General features: G+C 33.6%; 1 protein-coding gene across 3 annotated transcripts in view; it reads right to left on the bottom strand.

Annotated features, from left to right (window-relative positions):
- Nucleotides 1-1,416: 1,416 nt before the first annotated feature.
- Nucleotides 1,417-23,674, bottom strand: part of SCLT1 (sodium channel and clathrin linker 1) — a 256,899-nt gene continuing 234,641 nt past the window's right edge. For all 3 annotated transcript variants that reach the window (XM_027857572.1, XM_027857573.1, XM_027857574.1), the window contains 3 exons: nt 7,657-7,735; nt 5,759-5,854; nt 1,417-1,909 (listed from right to left, as the gene is read on the bottom strand). In XM_027857572.1, the coding sequence (XP_027713373.1) occupies nt 1,847-1,909; nt 5,759-5,854; nt 7,657-7,735 (238 nt within the window). In that variant the 3' untranslated portion in view covers nt 1,417-1,846. The remainder of the gene's footprint in view (nt 1,910-5,758; nt 5,855-7,656; nt 7,736-23,674) is intronic.

The raw sequence follows: 23,674 nt of genomic DNA, 5'->3' as shown, positions 1-23,674 counted from the left end.
TGATCACCTTCATCAGTGGTCCAGAAGGGCATGCACTTACGTATAGATTATTCTGGCCTACCCTTGGAGAACACTGTAAACAAGGGTAGAGAAGCCATATTCCCATATCTATGCACATGGAAAGCAAATGAATCTAGAGATAGAAATTCCAAAGAGTCTTAAGGAAGGGAAGTCTTGGGAGTCAAGGAGAGAGAGAGGGGAAGGGAAAAGCAGGGAGAAAGAGAGAGGTAAAGGAGGGGAAGAAAGGGGGGGAAGGAATGGGGGAGGAGAGAAAGAGGAGAGAACAGGGAGAGAGAATGTGTATGGTTTTAGAATATGGAGCAAGTATTATTCATTAGTGATGAGCAGAGTTTAACATCCTAAGACCATAAATTTATACCTGTAAGGGGCCTTAGAGCTCAGAAAGATTTTCTGTATCAGAAAGATACAGACTTTGCCCATGGTCTTGGAGAATGTGACAGAGGCCAGATTTAAATTTTCTGACTCCAAGCCCTGGATGGGAAGACAAGTTTCACTTTGAATTGCCTTTGAATGCACAGTTACAGAAAGTAATTAGCTTTAAAGACACAAATGAAATATGCTTAAAAAAACTGAAATATTTGAATAGAAGGGAACTCAAGAGTAAATTATTATTTCATTTATATGTATATACATGCTTTTTTTGTTTTCAAAGTACTTTAGAACAAAAATATTGGGAATAATACCTATTATTTTCACCAATAGGGAAAACAGGCATCAGAAGGGTGAAAACTAAGAAGAAAAGAAAGATAGCATATCTGGATTTAGAATTCAAACTCCCAATCCAAAACTTAGACCAATGTCAGATTTTGTGGATGGTTTAGGCGTGTTCTTTTTGTTACATCAAGTAGACAATCTAATTTCTCTTATGACATTTTATGCCAATCCATTTTCAGAGTTTTAGGCCCAAATGATTGACTTAAAGAATTCAGATTTTTTTCAGATATATTTTGTTTAGATACAAAATATAACCTAAGATCTATGAAAACTGAGGTGATATAGCAATATCAACTCTGGTGTCTCACTGTATAACTTGCAATGTTACCACACTGCAAATGAAAATATATGAACTTTCAGAAATATAGAAACCAGGAAGTACTTCAATAAAAACAGAATCCTAGAACAATTACGAAGTAGTAAATGGAATAAGAAATGCAAAGGTTTTAAATATCAACATAACTGAAATTTAAATGCTTAAGTCATTTTAGAACATGAGCTCAATTGATCACTATTCCTTTGGATAACAGGCACAAATTCTATAAATCCTGAGGCAGCAAGTCCTAGACATACCAGAAATGAGTCAGAACTATAACAAAACTATCCCAATTATATATCAAGATGTATGACAGCATCATTTTAGAAAAAGGAAAATTTATTACAATTTGAAGAGTTCACTATAGAAAATGGACGTTTAGGAAATATGAAAATTGATTAGAAGTTATGATCAGTTGTAAAGTCCACAAATTCTTGAAGGTAGAAATATTAAGCTTCTAGCATTTTTTCATGATTAGAGTTGTAATAAACACTTTGGATTTTTAGAGGGGAAAAAGGCAAGTAAACAAATAGACAGTTTCATGAAAGGAATGAACTCTTCTGAGATGGCTTTATTCTCCACTGAAGTTCATTAGGGGACTATATTTTTGTAGTCTATTTCCTTTACTTACTGTGAAGATGTCACTGTTTGGCTTTCCTATCCCCCCAAACAGGAAACTGCTTATGCACAATGACACAAACCTAAGCATACGCTTCAGGCTTTCGCATTCCAATATACAGCTACTCTGACAGCTTTCCCAACTCTAAAGGGATGTGAATGAACGATGGCATATTTTTAAATATTTTCCAGATCCATCATGGAGGCTGCTTTTCTTCTCTGTACTGTAATCACACTGAGCTGCAATTAAAACAAACAATCAGTAAGCTGTTCTTTTTTCCCATGGAAAGTTTTAGTTTAGCAGAATAACAGAAAAGAAAATGGACCAAAAACTTAGAATCAATATCTATTAAGGTCTTTTGTTGGAAGTCTTATATTCCATGGCTTTAGAATGTGAAATGTTTTATAAATTAGAGAAACACTTCTCAAAAGTAAGACATCATTCAGTAGTGAAGGGTGATACACCAAGAACCTCAAAAACATAGATTATAACAAATAACTTAAACTAACTAGACTACAAACTAAATATGAGTAAAGAATGTGGGGCTATTATTGAAAGGGCTAATATGATCCTTTGCTATGTCAATAAGACTCCAGGATGTTAAACAATCCTTTAAACCTTACAATCTATCAATTGTAAGTTCTTTATTCAGGATATTATGTCTAGATTTTTTTTAAAGAGGAATATAGAATATCTGGAATTGAGTGTTCAGGAAAAAAAATTCACATGTAGCTATGTCTGGGAAAAGGAATATAAAAATGAAAGGACCTAGATTATTTAATGCAGAAAAAGACTTAATTTAGTTGCTTCCAAGGAAGCATTATTATTATAAAGAAGATATAGATAAACTACTTTTTATCCTTACCAATAGCTCTGATAAGCTTATGCTGTTTAGTTTCAAGAAAACCTAGAGTAAGATATTCTCTATGAGAGAACGTAGGACTAGGACTTTGATAGAACAATATAAAGACTTCTACAAGGCAAATGTTGGAATTTTTAGCTCTGGACATTTGAAAAGAAATAACAGTACTGCCATGGGGCAGGAACTAAAATTAATATGACCACTTTATTCTGTAAGTTAGTAGAGAGGCAGAGTAGTATAGTGGAAAGGACACTTGATTTTGAATCAAGAGACCTGAATTTGAATTCAAATTCTAACATTGTGACTATGGGCAACTCACTTAATTCTTATGAAACATAGTTTTCTCATTTGTAATTCCTACACTACCATACTCTTAAGAAAGTTAATTTAAGGAAAAAATACATAAATATGAGTTATTACAATGATTTTTCTAGTATATCCTTTTCCCATAGAATTCAAGGTAACAATGCTAAATAGGTTATCTTTTTCAACACAGTCCTTAGACTCACAGAATCTCAGAACTGGAAACAGCCATCTGGTCCACACAATCTCAGAAAAAGTATGCACTAGACATAGCAGACAAGTGGTCATCCAATCTTTGCTGGAGGACCTCCAACAATGGGGAAGCTATTTAAGAAGTTAAGATAGTAATTAAGGTACCAACTTTTATTGTAAGCCACTCCATATTGAAAATAAATGAGTATTTAAATTGTAGGAAATTTTATAATGTGACAAGAATGACAAGGAACAAAGTTTTATCTACTTCTACTCCAAGGAAAAGCATCATACAAGAAATGGCCCAAGAAAAGGAATCCACAGAAAATACTGACAACTTCTTAGGTATGGATTTATATCTTCTTCAAAGAACCAGTATAAATTACAAAATATGTAACTTAGTTTTTGAAATTTATTTATTTACTTTTGACTGTTATAGTCCATCATACCCTGATAATTACTGAGCTTATGCCAACAAACTACCCAACACTGATCCTGTTAATTCATTAATAAGCATTTAAGATCTAAGTGCCAGGAATGATACAAAAAAAAGAAAAAAAATGTCTGACAGTAAAGAGTTTGCATTCTAGTGCCAGTGACAACGTAAAAAATTAATTATATAGAAGATATATACAGAATAGATAGAGGTAATCTGAGAAGAGAAGGTATTAACAACTGAGAGAAAAAGGAAAAGTCTTTTTTAAAAGGTGGAATTTGAGCTGATTCTCGAGGGGAGTCAGGGAAAGTAACAGACACAGGAAAAGGGGCCAAAAATTCCAGTCATGGAGAACACTGATACAAAGCAAAAAGATGGGATATGGAGTCGTAACATACACAAATAGGCCAGTGTGGCTGGATCATAGACTGTGTGATGGGGAGTAAAGGATAAGATGATAAAGGAAGAAACCAAGTTATAAAAATCTTTAAATGTTAAATAGGAGTCCATAGTTGATATTGGAGGTGATAGGAAGCCAATGGAATTCATTGAACAGAGGGGTGACTTGGACAGAAGTACATTTTAGAAAAATAATCTTGATAGCTAAGTGGAGTATAGATTGGAGTGAGGAGAAACTTGAAGCTAGGACACCTATTGTGATTATCCAGGGGAGAAGTGAAGAGGACCTGTAGTACGGTGGTTGCTGTCTGAGTGCAGACAAGAAGGCATACATGAGCCATATTGTGAAGGTAGAAACAATAAATTTTGGCAACAAACTGGATGTGTGTGGTGAGTAAGAGAAGATGAGTATGAAATCAAAATTGCAAACTTGGCCAACTAGGAAGATGGTGGTGTCTTCAACAACGATATGAAAGTTTGGAAGAGGGGAAGGTTTAGGGCATGGGTGGGGAAGCTGTGGCCTCAATGCCCTCCTGGTCCTTAAATGCAGTACTCTGAATCCAACCTTCACAGAACGAATACTTTTGGGGATTCCTTACCCCTTGTTTAGGGGAAAAGATAAGGAGTTCTGTTTTGGACATGCTAATTTTGAAATATTTACAGGACATCAAGTGATAGATGTACAAAAGGCAATTGTTGATGCATGACAGGCTTAGAAGAGACGCTACAGATGGATACAGAGACTGAGAATCATCTAAATAGAGATGACGATTTAACCCATGGAAGATGATGAGATTACTAAGTGAAAAAGTGTCAAGGGAAAAGAGAAGAGGGCGTAGGAGACAGCCAATGGCTTAGAGTTACTGGGCATAGAATGAATGAAGAACTATCTAAAGAGCGAAAGAAGGAGCAGTTGGACAGATAGGAGAAATAGAAGAGAGTAAAGTCATGAAAACCATGAGGGCTTAGAGTGTCCCAGATGAGAAAATGATCAACGGTATCAAATGCTGTAGAGAGATCAAGAAAGATGAAGACTGAGAAAAGGCCATTAGATTTAGCTATTAAGAGGTCACTGGTACCTTTGGAGAGAGCAATTTCAGTTGAATGATAAGTCTAGAAGTTAGACTGTGGAAGTTTTCGAGGAGAGTAAGAGGAGAGGAAGTGGAGACATTAAGTGTAGACAGCTGTGTCAAGTTGTTTAGCCATGATAGTTGTTTAGCCATGAAGGAGAGGAGAGATATTAGATGAGAGTTAGCAGAAATGATAGTATCAAGTAAGGGTTTTGAAATTAATTCCTAAAATCTTGGCTACTATCTATCACAGGGGAATGTCACTTAGATATCTACTTCAAAACAAATGTTCCCCTGTAGATGATATTACTTAATATGTAATGGTCTCTGAGGTTTCCTAATCATGTTTCTATCATCTCAGTGATTACTTTATTTAAGTGTATTTGTATATCTAGAACAAATGAAGTTGCACTTCTGAAGGCCATTTTTTTCTACTTTAAAAAGAACAAAAACAACAAAAAATTAACACACGTTGTTGAGATATTTTTAAAATTACTTAATCTTAAGTTTTTACATGTGATAGCCTCACACTTTAGGGTAGAAGACATTCCAATTTCATAGTCACTCAAATGTTAGCTTCTGTAGACAACTAATACTATCTATTATAAAATATGTGTTTGGACCAAATAATCTCAGAGGTTCCAAAATTCTTTATTTCTCCAAGTCAGTCTGCTAGTTTTGAATGTTAAATAAAGGTGCCTAATTTTAATTAGTTTAAGTAAACAAAAAAAAACACTTCTACTCTAGGAATTTTCAAAACGTTTTTCTTATTCTTGTCCCACTTAGACTATTTTATTTATCTAACGGTAATGAACTTATTCTCTACCTGCTGAGAGGCTGAAGCTGCTCTTTGTTCTGCCTGACTCAGGCGTCTTTGAAGTCTGTTGGTTTTTTCTTGATGTTCCATAATTATCTTTTCATTCTGTTTTAGGGAAATAATGTCATAGAAACATATACTTTTGTTAACACATTCCAACCTAAAATGGAGAAGCCTTAAAGCAGTCTGAGTTTCAGTGATGCTGAATCTGGACACTACTATTTGCAAAAAAGCAAAAAGACAACACAATGTAGTTTTCATATATTAGGATCAGTTTTAAAGTAATATTTTACATTCTAAGTGCATAATTCTTTTTTCTATACATAGCAACCTTCCAAGAAAGCAAGTTATTAATATTAAAAGCAAATTGGTAATAAGTGTAATTTGAAAGGTTGACAACTAAGACAATTACTTCTAATTCTTATTTTGCATGCTTTTAAATCCTTGTCAGAAAAAAAGGGACTTCACCATAATTTATGTGCAACAGATAGAAGATATTTATTCTAGAAATCCTGACCAAAATATTCAGCATTTCCTTACATGAATACTGATCAAACTAGGAATGAGAACAAGCCTCATGCCTTACAAGGCATGGGGCAGCACGGGGAGGTTTTGGTGTGTTCCTTCAACACTCTTTACTAGGCAAAATGATTATATTTTAAGGCCAATAAAGTCATTTGGCAAAATAGTTTCAAATGACTCATGGAATACTATATTGTTAACCCGTTCAAAGAATCTATTGAGTTTTTTACATTAACCCTTATATCTAGGAGTGATACACCTGACAGTTGTAAGTGCTTGCCACCTGAAGCAGCATTAATACAATGGACTATGGAGACAAATCATTCTAATAGTTCTTGGATCTGCTGGATTTTAGGTTTGGCCTAATGAATCTATGCAAAACTACATTAATCCTGTACAGCATTTTTTGCCTTACATTCACATACTTTTTTAAAAATTTTGTTAAATGTTGTTTTCCTAAATGAAGCACCTGGATCTTATTTGGGTTGAGTAGAATAACTAGATTTTATTCTTTAATTTTAGTTCCCAAAGAGAAGAGAATAAGGAAGGGATTAGACCCTATGCCTAAGGAATTTGGAGCTTGAATCAGCTCACTTCTATCAATCAAAAGAAATCAAGAAATTTGATGAAACAATAACATAATTTATATCATTAGTAAGAGTGAATGTCATGTCTAATATATCAAATATTGATATGACAATCCTGTATACTTAAATAGAATCCATCCCTAAGCAACTTAAGCATTCAAGTTCTAAAAAGAACAGGTGTCCTAAATACACATTCATTAAATTTCCATTACTACTTTCTGTAAGTTTTTCTGATTTACTTTGCTCCACAGTAAGAACATCAAAAGAAGCACTAAAATACCCTAAAACATTTTACTTAGCTTCAAACATCATTCAGAAATTGCCTATTTAATTTTTGTACCATTCAGAAGGACTCTCAGATAAGCAATAAATCCCATCCCAACTTTACATATTAAAAAAACAAAGTACACTTTATTTAAACTTTTAATCACAAATTCTGTACTTTCAATGTGGTTATGGAATAAAACAAAATTTGGAAAAGTCATTAAAAAATAATCTTAGGCATACATAGGGAGGGTTAAATGTTCCTTACAATGTTCTCTGAATCATGATAAATTGGAATGCTTAATTTTATCATTTGTATTTCAAGAATGAATTTAAATTTTATAGCATATACATTCTAGCAAATGCAAATAAGATGGTGGACTTTTCCAATTCTGGTTTATTCCTATAATAAGCATTTATATCTTTATGGGCATTTGCAAGCACATAATTCATTTGAACTTGGCTCAAGTAAAACTCTATAGCATGAATATTGAGCTATAAAAGAAGTATCTCCCAGAAGAGTCATTATCTTACCTCAACTACCTTTTCATTTGCAGTTTCCAGCTGAGAAAGTAATTCTTGGGTATGAAGTTTCTGTCGATTCAGCTCACTTCTATCAATCAAAAGAAATAAAGAAATTTGATTAATATAATCATTCAATACATAAAGAAACTGAGCATTATACTAAGTCACTGGTAGGTAAAAACTGATTGCTCATCACAAGAAGTTCTTTGTGACACTAAATTAAAAAGATGCTCTCATTTTATAATGGTATACACACACACACATACATACACACATACACATGGTATGTTTGTGTTAAAAGCCAGAATTGTTTTGTCAATATTTTTCTCATAGGAGATTATCAATATTCCTTTTCATCATTACGTTTCAATTGTATGTGCTTTTTAAATGCTTCATTAGACTACATGTTTGTTAGGGAAAGAAATCATATCCTTTATTTATTTTGAAGGTTAGATTAGAATTTGATTATATTATCCTTTAGCAGTTGTGTGGCCCTTTGACTGAATCCAAACTTCACAGAACAAACCCCCTTAATAAAAGGATTTGTTCTATGAAGTTTGGATTCTGTCAAAGGGCCACACGTGAGGATCTAAAGGGCCATATGTGGCCTCAAGACCGCAGGTTCCCCACTCCTATGTTAGCCCAAAGCAGACATTCAGAGCATACACAATCTCTATCTGTAGATCTATATGTATGTCTCTATCTATCTACCTATACACACACACATCTACATATATATATATACACATACATATTAATGGAATTGTTAGAATAACCTTTAAACATCAAAAATGGCAAAAACTAAAGTTTGTAAGTTTTTACTATTAAAATAGGCACCATATCAAAATTGTTTCTATAAAAGGTATCTTCAGACCAATATATTACATAATTTTAACTATAGCAGCAAGTTACTTACTGCCTGGCAGAGACATATATGTAACTTTTAATGTCTATTTATACTAGCTTAAAAAAAGCTAAAATTATTTGACTTATCTTGAATTGAAGTAAAGGCTTATTTTACAAACTACTTAGAAAAATTTATATCTAAAGTGTTCAGCCAGTAAGGAAAAGTATTTTGACTGATCATCACACTGACTAATACTTACTTGAAAAATGACCTGTGAGTTTTTGGTGACAGAATAAAGACAAGAATAGACTATGGTACTTATAACCTTGGCTGTTACTCTTTTGTAGTTTGACATAGCAAGATGAATGAACACAGTTTGGAAAAGTTCACGGAATTTAGAGGTTGAAAAAACAATAAGAGATCATCTAGTCTTGTATCTTCAATTCTAAAGATAAGAAAACTGATGCCTAGAGAAGTTAAGTGACTTACCCGATGTCACAAAGGTAGTAATTATCTAAGCCAACTGTGAACCCACGTTTGATGAATTGAGATTGAGTGCTTTTTTAGTATTCATTTGACGCAACCTGCAACCACTCTATCAACATAATGAAGGATACAGATTTTATGAGAAGCAACTGGAGGAAAGACTATTTACCCAGATAACTTTTTAATTATGGCATTAAAGATGAAATGAAATTAGGTCCAAGAGATGACCTTGCATCATTCTTTGGTCAACAGAAATCATCTTTGGGGGCAGCTAGGTGGCGCAGTGGATAGAGTACTGGCCCTGGATTCAGGAGGACCTGAGTTCAAATTTGACCTCAGACACTTGACACCTTACTAGCTGTGTGACCCTGGGCAAGTCACTTAACCCCACTGCCTAGCCAAAAAACAAACAAACAAACAAACAAAATTAAAAAAAAAAAAGAAATCATCTTTGCTGGGAAACCAGAAAATTTACTCTAATGTTGGCAATGCTATGAAGCTGTTGGAATGTAAAAATGAGATGACAGTATTTCTTACTTCAATGGATCTCTGAATTAGTTGGTATCAAAACCCTACTGATATAGATGACAACCCAATACTTTTCCATTTTGTATAATTCTTATTTATACCCTTCCTTAAATTCTCCACAGAAAATTTGTTCATTATGCTTAAAATCTTCCTTTATGGTCTTTTATTGTTTTGTGGATATCACTGCAACACTAGGACAGCTTATCTGTTAACTCTCATTACAATATGACTGGCCTACCACCTTTACCATCACATGTGTCCTTGTTAATATCTTTTTCTCTTTTAAAAAAAAATATAATTTTTAAAAAATTAAGAAAAATGTATTTTATTTCCCTCTCACCTCCTCCATACCTATTGAAAAAAAAAAAGAAAACCAAAACCCTTATAACAAATATGTATTGGTAAGCAAAACAAATATCTTTGGTGGTTATATTCAGAAATATATTCCTCATTCTGTGCTTTAAGTCCAGAATTTCTCTGTCAGAAAGTGGCTGGTGGGGCAGCTAGGTGGCACAGTGGATAGAGCATGGTCCCTGGAGTCAAGAGGACCTGAGTTCAAATATGACCTCAGACACTTACTGGCTGTGTGACCCTGAACAGGTCACTTAACCCCAACTACCTCAAAAAAAAAAGGTGACTAGAATAAATCATCTTTGGTCATCTGGGATTGTGATTGGTCATTGTGCTGATCAGAATTTTTAAGTCTTTCAAAGTTGATTTTTTTAAAGTGCTATTTTTATTGTATAAATAAAATTGTTCTGGTTTAGTTCACTTTACTCTCCTTTATAAAAGCCTTCCCAGGTTTCTCTGAAACTGTAACCTTCATGATTTCCTATGGCACTATAACATTCTATTATATTTACATATGATAATTTGTTTAGCCATGCCCCAAATGATAAGTACCCCTTCAGTTTCTAGTTCTTTGACACTACAAGAGGAATTATAATTATAAGGATTTATAAATATTTTTGTACATATGAGTCCCTTTCCTCTTTCTATGATATCTTGGGGTATGGGCCTACTAAGGGTATTGCTGGTGTAAAGGTATGTGACTTTTTAGGCACAGTTCTACATTGCTTTCCAGAGTGGCTGAATCAATTCAAAGCTAAACCAACTGTATTAGTATTCCTATCTTCTCAAAGCTCCTCCAAGAATTATCATTTTTATTTTTTGTTATTTTTGCCAATATGATAGGTGTGAGGTGGAACCTGAGTTGCTTTAAATTGCATTTCTCTAATTATTAGTGATTTGGTGCATTTTCATTTGGTTGTTAATAGCTTGGGTTTCTTCCTTTGGAAATTGCCTTTTCATATGTTTTGACCATTTATCAACGGGCAAATGGCTCTTATTTTCATAGATCTGAATCAGTTTCTTATATATCTCAGAAATGAGACCATTATCAGAAATTTGCTGCAAAGATTGTTTTTGAGGTTAAGTGATATCACCCTTTACATCTAAGTTATATGACAACAACAACAATATCACCTATGTGGTGCTTTAAAGTTTACAAAGCCCTTAAGGATATTATCTCATTAGATATTCACAAAACCTCTAGGAGGTAGATGCTATTATTATTATTTCCATTTTACAGATGAGGGAACTATGGCAGGTATAAGTTAAATGACTTGCCCCAGGGTTACACTAAGGCAGGATTTGAACTCGGGTCTTACTCTGAGTACAACACTCTTTTCATTGTACCACCTATTTGCTTAGTTAGATGCATCAATTTTGAGCTTATTTTACTTTATGGGGGTGTCAAATGTGTTAAACTGCTTTCTAGTTTTCCCAGCAGATTCTTTCTGAGTAGTGCATTTTTATCTCAGTAGTGGGGGTCTTTGAATTTATCAACACTAGGTTACTGTATTCATTTGCTTCTGTATATTGTTTATCTAATCTGTTCTAACGATTGACATCTCTATTTTTTAATCACTACTAAGTCATTTTGATGATTATTTACTTTGTATTATAGTTAGAGATTTGGTACTGCTAACTCTCTTCTTTTTCACTTTTTTTCTTTATTTCCCCTAAGGTTTTTGACCTTTTGTTTCTCTAGATTAATTTCATTTTTTTTCTAACTTCACAAGAGAATATGTTAGTTTGATTGACATGGTACTGAAAAAGTGAATTGATTGAGGCAATAAGGTTATTTTTATTATACTGGCATGGCTTACCCTTGAGCATTTATCTAACATTTGTCTAATTACCTGGGTCTATATTATTATAAAGAATGTTTGGGGGAGAAAATTTAAACTAAAAATAAATTAATTAATTAATTAATTAAAAAAAAGAAATGATTGCGGGAGGGGGCTTAGAAAAAAAAACTGGGAAGACTTAAATGAACTGATGCAAAGTTAAGTGAGCAAAACCAGGAGATCATTGTATGTGTTAATGATTGCCTATGAAAGACTTAAATCCTCTGATCAACAAAATGATTCAATACAGTTCAGAAGGACTAATGATGAAAACTATCTATTCCCACAGAGAGAACTGATTAAATCTTATTGAAAATTAAAGTATAATTTCTCACTTTAATTACCTGTCTTACTTTTGTGTGTGTGACATTGTTAATATGGAAATGTATTTTGCATGACTTCACATGTTTAATGGATTTTGCTTGCCTTCTAATTTTGCTTGAGTGGGGCTGGAGGGAGGGAGACATTTAGGAACTCAAAATGTTAAAAAAAATTAAAAATAAACAATTAATATTTTAAAGTAAAAAAAAAAAGAATATTTAGTAGTTGCACTAACATAGATTTTATGTGTACGTATCAGTAGATTGACTCCTAAGTATTTGTTGTTTTGCCCATTCAATTGTGAGCTCCCTAAGGGCAGGGAATGTTTTTTGTCTCTTTTGGTATGCCCAGTGGTTGGCACAGTGCCTGGCACATAGTAGGCACTTAATAAGTGTTAACTTATTGAAATGATTACATATTCTATAGTTATTATTTTTTTCTATAGTTATTTTGAATGGAATTTCTCTTGCTATTTCTTCCTGTTGGATTTTGTTTATCTTACAAAGAAATGCTGATAATTTGTGTGGATTTATTTTATATCCTACAAGGTTGCTTAAAATAAGAGTTTCAATAAAATTTTAGTTGACTGTGTAGGATGTACTAAGTAAAACATATATTCAAAAAGCATTTTTTCCCCTTTTTGCCTATACTTCCCCTCTCCCCTAATTTTTTTCTTATTGCTATAGTTAACATTTCTAGTACTATATCAAGCAGTAGTGGTAATAATGGATATCATATCCTTGCTTTACCCTAGATCTTACTGGAAAGGTGTTTAGTTCATCCCTATATCATATAATGCTGGCTCTTAGTACACACATACACACACACACACACACACACACATACATTACATATTAAGAAAAGGTTGATTTATTTCTCCATTTTTAGGGTTTTTGATGGAAATGTCTGATTTATTTTGCCCCAAAGTACTTTTTCTCCATTTATTAATATAATCACAGGATTTCTGTTGTTAATATAGTCTTTTATTTGGACAGTTTTCCTAATATTGAACCAATCTTGCTTTTCCAGTAAAAATCCAATTTGGTCATAATGTATGATCTTTGTGATATATTGGTATACAGCCTCTTTGATAATATTTTATTTCTGCATCATTATTCATTACAGATATTGGTCTAAAGTTTTCTTTCTCTATTTTGACTCTTGCTGTTTAGGTAACAAGAACATATCTATATCACAGGAGGAATTTGTGGCAGGATCCCTTTTTTCCTAACAGTTTATGTAATATTGGATTTGATTGCTTTTTGAATGTTTGATAGAATTCATATGAACATACATCTGATCACAGGCTTTTTCCCATGGGAGTTCATTTATGGCTTGTTCAATTCCTTTTTCTGAGACTGAGTTATTTAAATACCCCATTTTTTGTTCTGCCAACCTGAGCATTTTATATTTTTGAACACATTCAATTAATTTTTCAGTTTTATTGGCATATAGCTAGGTAAAATAGTTCTGAATAATTTATTTCATTTCTTCATTTGTTATGAATTATCATTAAAATTTTTTGATATTAGTAATTTGATTTTCTTTGTCAAATTACAAAATGGTTTATATATTTTAGTGGTTTAAAAATAGGTCCTTATTTTATTTATTAATTCAATGTTTGTTTTTTGCTTTCAATTTTTTATTTTTTTTGAATTTCTATTTTAATGTTCAATTATTTTAAAAATTATTGGTGTTCTAATTTTTTTTTAATGTGCATGTCCATTTCTTTGGTCTATTCTTTCTTTCTTTCTCTCTTTTTTTTTTGATGAAAGTACTTAAATATATAAAATTTCCTACAAAGGCTGCTTTGGCTGCATTTTACAAATTTTGGTCTGTTGGCTCCTTGTCATTATTTCAATGGCATATTTTTTGTTTATTTCTATGATTTGTTTTCTGGCCAACCAGTTCTTTAGGATTAAATTATTTCCTCTCAAATTAATTTTAGCCCTTTCTTTAGTGCTCCTTTATTGAATATAATTTTATTGAACTGTGGTCTGTAAAAAAAAAAAAAAAGGATGTTTAATGTTTGTTTGCTGCATTTGTTTGTTTGTAAAGTTTTTATCCCCTAACACATGGTCAATTTTATAAAGGGGTTATTCACAGTTAAGAAATATACTCCTCGCTATTTCCAATCAATAATTGCTAGAGTTATATCTAATTTTTCTAAAATTTTGTTTAGGTCTTTAACTTCTAATTTATTTTTTGTCAGATTTGCTTAGGTTTTTTGCTTTCAATTTTTTATTTTTTTTTTGAATTTCTATTTTAAAGTTCAATTATTTTTAAAATTATTGGTGTTCTACTTTTTTTTTTTTAATGTGCATGTCCACTTCTTTGGCCTATTCTTTCTCTCTTAGGTTAAAATGGGAATACCAGCAGCACTTACTATTAGAGTTTTACTGTCTATTTCTCCTTGTATGTTATTTAACTTTTCCTTTAAATATGTAGATGCTGTCATTCCATACATATATGTTAAATATTGGTATTAATTCAATACCTATGTTATGTTTTGGAATGTAGTTTTCCTATTTATTTATTTTAATTAAGTTGTTTTTGCTGCTTTCTTGTCTAAGGTCATGGTTGAAAAATCCTGCTTTTATTGAGATCAGCCAAAGAATAATAAGATTTTGCTTCTGTGTCTTACTTTAATTCTCTATAAATCTCTCTATTTCATCTCATAGGGGCAGTTAGATGGCTCAGTGGATAGTGTGCTGGGCCTGGAGTCAGGAACACCTGAGTGTAAATCTAGCCTCAGACACTTACTACCTATGTGACCTTAAGCAAGTCACTTAACCTCTATTTGCCTTTGAGGCAGCTAGGTGGCTCAGTGGATAGAGCACTGGGCCTGGAGACAGGAAAGACCTGATTTAAAAACTGGCCTCAGATACTTACTATCTGTGTGACCCTAGGCAAGTCACCTAACCTATTTGCCTTCATCCACTGGAGAAGGAAATGCCAACTACTCCAATATTCTTGCCAAGAAAACCTCATGGACAGTACATTCCACAGGGTCACAAAGAATCAAACGTGACTAAATGACTGAACAACATGTTTCTTGTAAACTAAATATTATTGGGTTCTGCATTCTAATTCACTCTTCCATCTCATGGGTGAGTTTATCCTATTCACAATAACTGTGATTGTCAATTGCATATTTCTTTCCATCCTATTTTCCAATATTTGTTCATCTTTGCTCTTGTCCCTTTGACAAAGAAGAGAGTGATCAAAGATGAGTGTGATCAGTATCAGTGCTCTATGCTTGATGTAATCTCCTTCCATTCCCCTACTCTTTTTCTCTTTCCCTCACCCAGAATGCAATCACATGTTCTAATTAATTCTTCCTTCTTTCGCCTTTCTTCTTGATCCACACTTTGAGGTCAGAGTTTGTTTTGCTTATGATTAATCACTCCCTTATCATTTTTCCTCTAATTACATCATTCTCCTGTCTTCATTTCCTTTTGTTTCCCTGTTAACTTACGATATTTCAATACCCAACTTCATGTGTGCGTGCGTGCAGGCACCCAACCCTCCCAGCAATTCAGATGAAAGTGAGGTTCAAATGATGTCTGCTCCCCCCAATTCCTTATTCATTCTTTATTGAATCTACATTATGATTATTTGAGATAAGTTTCCCCACCTTTCTTCTTCTTTTCTTCCCTAGTGTATTGAAAATGTCTTTTATAATACTTCCTGTGTTCAAGTTTCCATTGTCAATATGCACTATCACTACCCTTATAATTATCATGTGTCTTTCTGTTGTCTTCAGGTTTACATGCAATTTTGATTCTTCTGAGATTGTGATGTTTCATGATTTTAAGTATATAGGGTCACTGGGAAAATAACGGTGTTAAAAATTTTGACTTTCTTGATAAGGAGCCACTTGGGCTCATTAAAAATACTATATCCCAGATGTGCTGCAGCTCCCTTCTGTCCTCAAACCCTAGCTTCTGCTGCCCAGTGTTGTCTTCAGTGCCTGTCCAATACATACATACATACATATATACAGATAGATATAGATATAGATATAGATAGATAAAGAGACAGGTAGATGGATTAATTCAATGTGCTACCTGCTCAACTCCTTTATGTGTTTGTTGATTGAATTTATTAGGTAATACATACACACACACATGTATTTTAAAGTAATCATGAGTAAATGATGAAATCCTGCAATGTTCTGGGGCACAAAACAATCAGAAAAACTTATATCCTTAAGAAACTGGAGCATAGACCATTCTTAAGATGTAAGTTTTTCTGATTGTTTCATGCCCCAGAACATTGCACAGTTTCATCATTTAGTCATGATTACTTAAAAATGTGTGTGTGTGTGTGTGTGTGTGTGTGTATTATCTAATAATGATATTTTGGTAGTCTTTTAAAAATACTGTTTGCAATATTTTCTCTTCTTTTGGAATCTTTCTCTCTTTGAAATATGTTGAAAATTAATTATAAAGAACTTTTAAAATTGTGTCACCTCCAGAATGAATTTTCTGTACTTGGTGAGGTACAGCCACTCCTTCTAACTTCATTTTACTGAGTGCCATTTTCACCTCCTCAATAGCATATTAGGGGCTGAGTTGTTAAGAATCTAAATGTAGTTCGAAGTTTCACTGTTATCAATGATAAGAGAACATCTAGAAACATGGAAGAGCTATTCCTTTTCACAACTATTTGCTATCCTCCTTTCAATTACATCTATAACAGTCCCCTGGATAATTTTGTTTAGTTGAGTTTCATGTGAAAGTTTTTTCAAGATTATTTTTCCCTCCAATGCTTTTTGCTATTTTGGGAAAGAATATAAAAACATAACTCATATTCTTCCATCATCTTCCTCTCTACAATTTTACAAATGAGCTTCTGTTCTAAACAATTGTTGCCCTGTGCTGCTATATCACTCTGCTTGGCAAGGAGATCAAGTATTTGCTGTTAATCATTTCCTGTTTTTAGAGTCAGCTTATTTTATAGGTCAGGTTAGAGAATTTATTTCTCATCTGTATCTTTTCTTCCAATTTGGTTTTAATTTTGACCTTTGCTCTAATCAGTGAATAATCTAAACACAAACATCTAGCTGATTTTGTAAGTAACCAGACTTCCTTGTTTGCCATATAGTCATTTATTTCTTGCAATGTTATTATTCAGTGGTTGCTATATCCAGTGCTACTTGACTCTCTTCTTGAAGAATATTTTGATGAAACCAGGGCTTTTGATGACTACTAAGGAAAACAAAAGGGAACTTTTTTTTTTAAAGCTATGTTAGGAAGAAAAAGAAAAGGGCAAAACCATAGCTAAGGATACATCAGACAATGATAAACAATCAAAGACTGAAGGTTCTTATTTTATCTACCAAAGAATGACCTTTGGACTAAGAAAAACCCCCAAAAGGATGTATTATGATATATTCAATTCATTTAAGTGTTGACTATTTGTATTACTGGACACTGCTTTAAGGACTGGGAATGCAAAAGAAAAAAATAAAATAGTTCCTAACCAGAAGAAGCTTATATAGTACTGGTGTGAGATTTCTGAGAAAAAAGATTTTAAGTTAACCCATTTTTAGGGGGAAGTTAGAGATGAATGGGGATTATTGTGAAAACAAACAAATAATAAAAGGCATAAATTCCTCAGGTTAGGAATCATAGTCCTAGTTGGTCATAAAATAAATATCATTTAAAAATTTGCAGTCCACTTTACAAGGGGATCATACAGGACCAAGGATTACCTTGACTACCATCTCTGTGTGATTTTTAAAAAACATTCTGTTTTATTGCCATCTACAGGCAAAATAGTTATTTATATAATTGAAGCAATGTATATTATTATTTTTGTTTTGCTACTTTATCATTGTATCACTTCACAAAGTTTTCAATATATTTATGAATTGTTCATATTTCCCATACCTTATAATCATATTCCATTATATATTTACATGCCAATTACAATTGCCATGTTATGAATATTATTGTAGAACTGAGACTTTTTGTATTGTTAATAAGCTTCTTCAAGGTCAGGGTATAAACCTAGGAATAGCTTTGCAAGGTTAAAGGATATTAACATTTCTATAACTTTTTTTGCACAATTCCAAACTACTTTCCACAGCTCCATCATGAGAGAAATGAATATTATACTATTATATTAATAACTATTAATTTTGATCAACCCTTTTCTTTTTATTTCTGTTAAAACCCAAGTCCTGAAAAGGTCAGCTAGTCTCTGAAGGGCATGGCTGAGTGATGAGATTTGCTCCTAGTCCTCAAGGCACATGCTCCTTAGCTAGGTGGGGCTCCACCCAACTGGGAGACCTAATTTATGAGTATAAACAGAATCCAGTCTGGGCAGGTCTTTGCCTGGAGGAGGAACCCCCCCATTCTTGGTCACTTCCATTAGAGATTAGGGCAGCTCAGCTCATGAAGGAGAAAACTAACTAGAGAGGTCTGGATAGACATGGCCTGCCCTTGGTCCAGATGCCTTAAGGTTGCTGAGGCTCAAGATCAAGCCAAGTTCTCAGCAGGAGGAGCTAAAAACTTTTAGCCCACCTGCTCATTAAATGTCTAACAATCAGGGTTGAGTTTTACTTGTCAGGGGAGTTCCCTTTTAGAAGGGATTTAAGGCATTTCAGGGTCTCCTATGGAGCCTTTGGTTACCAGGAGAAACCAGGGACCATCAATTTATTGATTGTTGGCTAGCCTAATTAATAAATTGATTATTAATTACCTAAAACTGTCTCTCAGGGTTTTCATTCATTGCAATCATAAATGAATTAGCATGCCAATTTCTGTGCCCCTTCTGTGAGAATCTCCTTTCAATCACAACAATAAAACAATATTTGTTATATTAAAGACCCTCCTCATATAAGGTGGAACTTCTAAGAATCAATAGCTATTTTTCTTCCTCACAGATAAAGGTTAGGGCGAGTCTCTTTTCTTGCTTGAAAGGCTTGTTTACCTTTGTAAGGTTATGTCAAGAGATCAATTTGTATGTCAAAAACTGCTTAGCTGTTTTTTTTTTATGAATGGAATCTTTGATCAAAATTTAAAAAAATCTTTTCTTATTAAGTCATAGGCACAGTTTTACATTATAGGCATTTTGAGGCACAGACTAACTTCTATGGATTCTTAGCATACATTTTAACTTCTTTCATTTGTTATCATTATTAAATTGTCACATATAATTTGTGTGTGTGAGGGAGAAATTATTATTAAATAACCAATGTTAATATTGGGTAGATTCAGGATTTTTTCCCTTCCTCATTTGGAGATTAGGTCAAAGCTTAGTTTTTTGAGGGGCCGGGTGGATGATGAGATGAAATCTTGGAACTGTGACCCCACCCAACTAGAGAGTCTTACAAAAAATTTAATCTAAAGTGAAATCTGGCCCATTGTGTTTTAGTCAGCCAGGTATGAGCAGAGGTGGACTCCCTTTTGTCTAGATTGCCCTAGGCAGGATAATCTGGATAAGATATAAGTGTCTTTGTCCAAGACTTGAGTGATGAGAATCACAGCCCCAGACCCTCATTAGAATAAGCCCACCTCTCATTATAATATTCATTCTTCTCATTAATTGTTAACTAATCAGGATTGATTGCCACCCTCAGGAACACCCATTCTTCCAATGGCATATAAGCATTGAATGGGTTCCATGAGGGGTCTTTTGCATTCGAGAGGGCCACTGACCCCTTTTATTAATTATTTTCTAGCACTATTAATAAGATGATTAATTACCCAGAAACTATGTCTCTTGAACCTTTTATACATCTTTTTATACATTATACATTTTTATACATACATACATACATACATACATATCTATAACTCTCTAGACACACATGTATGTGTTTCAATTTATGAACTATTTCCTACAAACTGTTTACAAGATTCTTTAGAATGAAGCTTTGGAATTTGGTGCTTATATTCTGGAGTGAGTTAAACTTTGTTTCTCTCCAATGGCATCTTAGGGGATGTACTGAGGTATGTTTTGTCTCCTACATCTAATTCTTCCAGGACATTGTTAATAGAATTTAATGAAATATGATATTCATTATAGGATCAAAATGATTATAGATATAGAGCTAGAAGGAATCTAGTCAAACACTTCATTTTTCAGATGAGGAAACTGATCCTCAGAGAGGTTAAATGCTTTGCCCAAGTTCACACAGGTAGTAGTGGTAGAGACTGGATTTGAACCCAGGTCACCAGGCTCAAAATTCCTTTTTTCTTTTTGCGTTTTTTTGCACCAATAGTTTTTTTAAATTTTTTTTATTTTTAGGCAATTGGGGTTAAATGACTTGCCCAGGGTCACACAGCTAGTAAGAGTCAAGTGTTTGGTCTGAGGCCAGATTTGAACTCAGGTCTTCCTGACATCAGGGCCTGGGCTCTATCCACTGCGCCACCTAGCTGCCCCCACCAATAGTTTTTTTTGCACCAATATTCTTTCAGACACTTTGTTTCACATTTTCTGAAAGAAGAATAATTCTCAGATTGTATCACCAAACTATCTTCTAGCTCTGGTGTGGTTTACCAAGATGTCAAATTTTCTCTATTCCAATGTAAATTAGCACCTTCTTTGCAGCTTCCAGGCTTATCCAGTTGCCTCAGGTTTATCCAGTTGCCTCTAGTATAGGGAAGTTCAGTAATTTGTCCATGGTCACACAGTTAATAAATATGAGAGGTGAGAATTGAATCCAAGTTTTCCTGGTTCCTGTGCTATCTCTCTATCCACTATGCCACACTGTCCCTTCCAGTTGGGCTATTTTTAAATGGTTATATTATTTTCTTTTATCCTTAGGGACTTTTCCCCAAATGATCCTGTTTATTAATAACCTTTTGTTGGTTGCATCAAACCCTAGAACACTGTGAAAACTCTTAAAAGAGATCCACAGTCACTCAAAGGAATATTAGCTTAATTATCCACACAAGAAAAATCATGCTGATAAATAAGTTTATTGTTAGATTATGACATACAGATAAATGGACAACCTTTTGAGCTCATCTATCAGGGTCTGTCTTTCTGTTTGTCTATCTAACTATCTATATATTGGGCAGACACTGCAAAAGGACAATGAATTGGGCCCAAAATTGAAAAAGAGAAAAAGTAGTTTGGATTGCCTTTGGAAAGCTGTAGGATTCTTTTAATGACCACCAAGTTCTCCCTGAAGCAAAGGCTCATCTTTTTAACATAAATATTCTTCTGGTTTACATTATATGGTTTGTGAGCCACGGAACACCACAGTCTCTGAAGAACTGAAGTTGAATATGCAATACATTACAAACAAAGGGTTATGTAGGAGCAGTGTAAAGGTCAATTAAATATACGATGAAAAAGATCTCAAATAACCAGAGTGAAGAATAACCAAAAGACAGCTTTTGCCTGCTCTATTGGTGTTCTTACAATGTTACACACTCACATACACACAAGAAATGCTCTCAGTTGGATAAAATCTCTGGTGAACTTATAGAAAGGCATGAGCAGAAATCATAAAGGATGGGCAGGCATGGAAGAGCTGTAATCTATATTATTAGAGGGACAGACACTCTAAAGAGATTGCAGATCCACTGGAATATTGCAGTAATTGTTCTGTCACCTTTATATTTCAATGCTCCATACAGGACTAATTACAAATTTTCAATGAATTTTCCAAGAATTTTTTTATGTTCCTCTTTCTGTGTTCCATCTTTCAATATTATATTCATTTTTATAGAAGTCAGGTCTTTTTTTTTTTCAGTTTGTCAAATTTTGTAAAAACTCAAAAGTTCTTACAAATGGTTCATTCTTCCTGGCGATTTAATTATTGTGCTGTATTATTATTTTCTTCTGGAGATTTCTCCTAACTTGCTTTTGTTCCACAATATTTATTCATGGTAGTGTGGGCTCTTTTGTGATTAGTGATTTTTTAAGTCTCTGTATTATTTTTTCTGTAAGTTTTTCCTATGAGGTTCTTTCCCTTTACCAAATCTTCAAAATGAAATTGTTCAGTATCAGGCTATATGTTGCCCTGTTTGGAGGATTCTGTCCATTTGTTTTATAGTATTTATTTGTTTATCTTTTGCAGTAGATATTGGAACAGAACAAATTCTATATTTATGATGTCTGCTTGACAATATTCATCATGAACACTGTAAGGCAAGATGACAAAGAATCCCAAGAAAGGATATTTTTTGTTGCTGGTGAGCATACAATGAAGCCAACTTCACCAATTTATTTATTAATATTGCCAAGGAGAACCTTACAGGCCATCCATTCACTTTTTTATACGATTCAGTTCTTGGACAAAGGACTTCACATTTAGAGTGTCAACAATTAAAGTGTTTTTAAAAAAAATTCTCAAACTGCAATTCTTAACATTTTCTTCACCATTTTCTGTCATTAAACCACCATCACTATTAAACTTAAAGGAAGCATAGGACGAAGGGTAATTTTATATTTTTATTTGTTTTGTGGATTGGTATAGCTGAAAAACATATTACCTAATGGCTACTTGGCTAGTGATGATACTCACCTAGGCAAGATCTTAGAATGGTTTGTAAATAAAGACCACAATTAAAGCTTTTCTAGACAAAGACTTCAAGAATTTACACTTACCTTTATGCCATTATAAGGAATACGATTAGTACTTTTGTGTAGGGAACTGGCAATACCAATAATACCTACTAATTTTTGCCAGTCAGTTTCTATTAAGTCAAAAATCTACATTTAGATACACAAATATGATATAGTAATATTTAGAACTATGTTGCACTAGGCTGTGGAAACTTAAGAATAGTATGTTGAATATACCATTCTAAGACATGCATTAGAATCTATATTCTAAGACTTGGATGGGTGATGTTATTACATTTTACCCATTTTTCTAGCTTCTTAGGCAGCTACCTGGTATTTTCCTTTTCAAATTTTGATAAGATTCCTTCTACCAATCTCTCACACACAAACTAAACCAAAATAAGGCAATTTTAAAATCTTCAAGCTGCTAATCTATATGAATTCATAGCTCTCAGCACTTCTACCAACTATTGCCTGTGCTCTTACACATGTACTGCTGAACAAAGGTGGAGAAAACCATGCAACTATTCTGATTGGGTCCACCACAAATTAATGTTTTACAACCTCAAATGGGCCCTCATTACTGCCAGGAAATCCTTCCATGCCTCCTTTGCCAATTCACTAACCCATTCTCTACAGAAGCTCTTCCAAATCTCTTCATCCTGCCTCAAACCTCCCATGGCTCTCCCTCCTCCTGCTCCCTTGGGATGAGAACCTTGCTTCATATTTTATAGAAAAAATTAAGCTCATTTGCTGCGAACTCTCTCTTCTCCCTTCTTCCTCATGTCATATCCTTCAGATGCCTTCTGCCACTATCTTTTCTTTCATTCATGTCTCACTAGGAAAAGGTAGCCCTACTCCTTACAAGTCAAACTAAGTGATTCCATTCCATGAAGTCTATTTCAACACATTGCATCCTTTGGCATCACCACTGTCTCACTTATCTTCAATCTTTCTCTGTTTACTGGCTCCTTACCTATTGCCTACTAACATGTTCATGTTTCTCCTCCATTTTCAAAAAACCCTCACTTGATTATCTATCCCTGCTATTATTCTTTATCTCTTGCTCCTAGTCACTAAACTCCTTGAGAAGATTCATCTGCAATAGGTGCACTTTCTC

The sequence above is a fragment of the Vombatus ursinus genome, unplaced genomic scaffold (genome assembly GCF_900497805.2).
Source record: "Vombatus ursinus unplaced genomic scaffold, bare-nosed wombat genome assembly UNPS02012179.1, whole genome shotgun sequence".
Classification (NCBI taxonomy): Eukaryota; Metazoa; Chordata; class Mammalia; order Diprotodontia; family Vombatidae; genus Vombatus; species Vombatus ursinus.
This window is presented reverse-complemented; position numbering and strand designations above follow the sequence as displayed.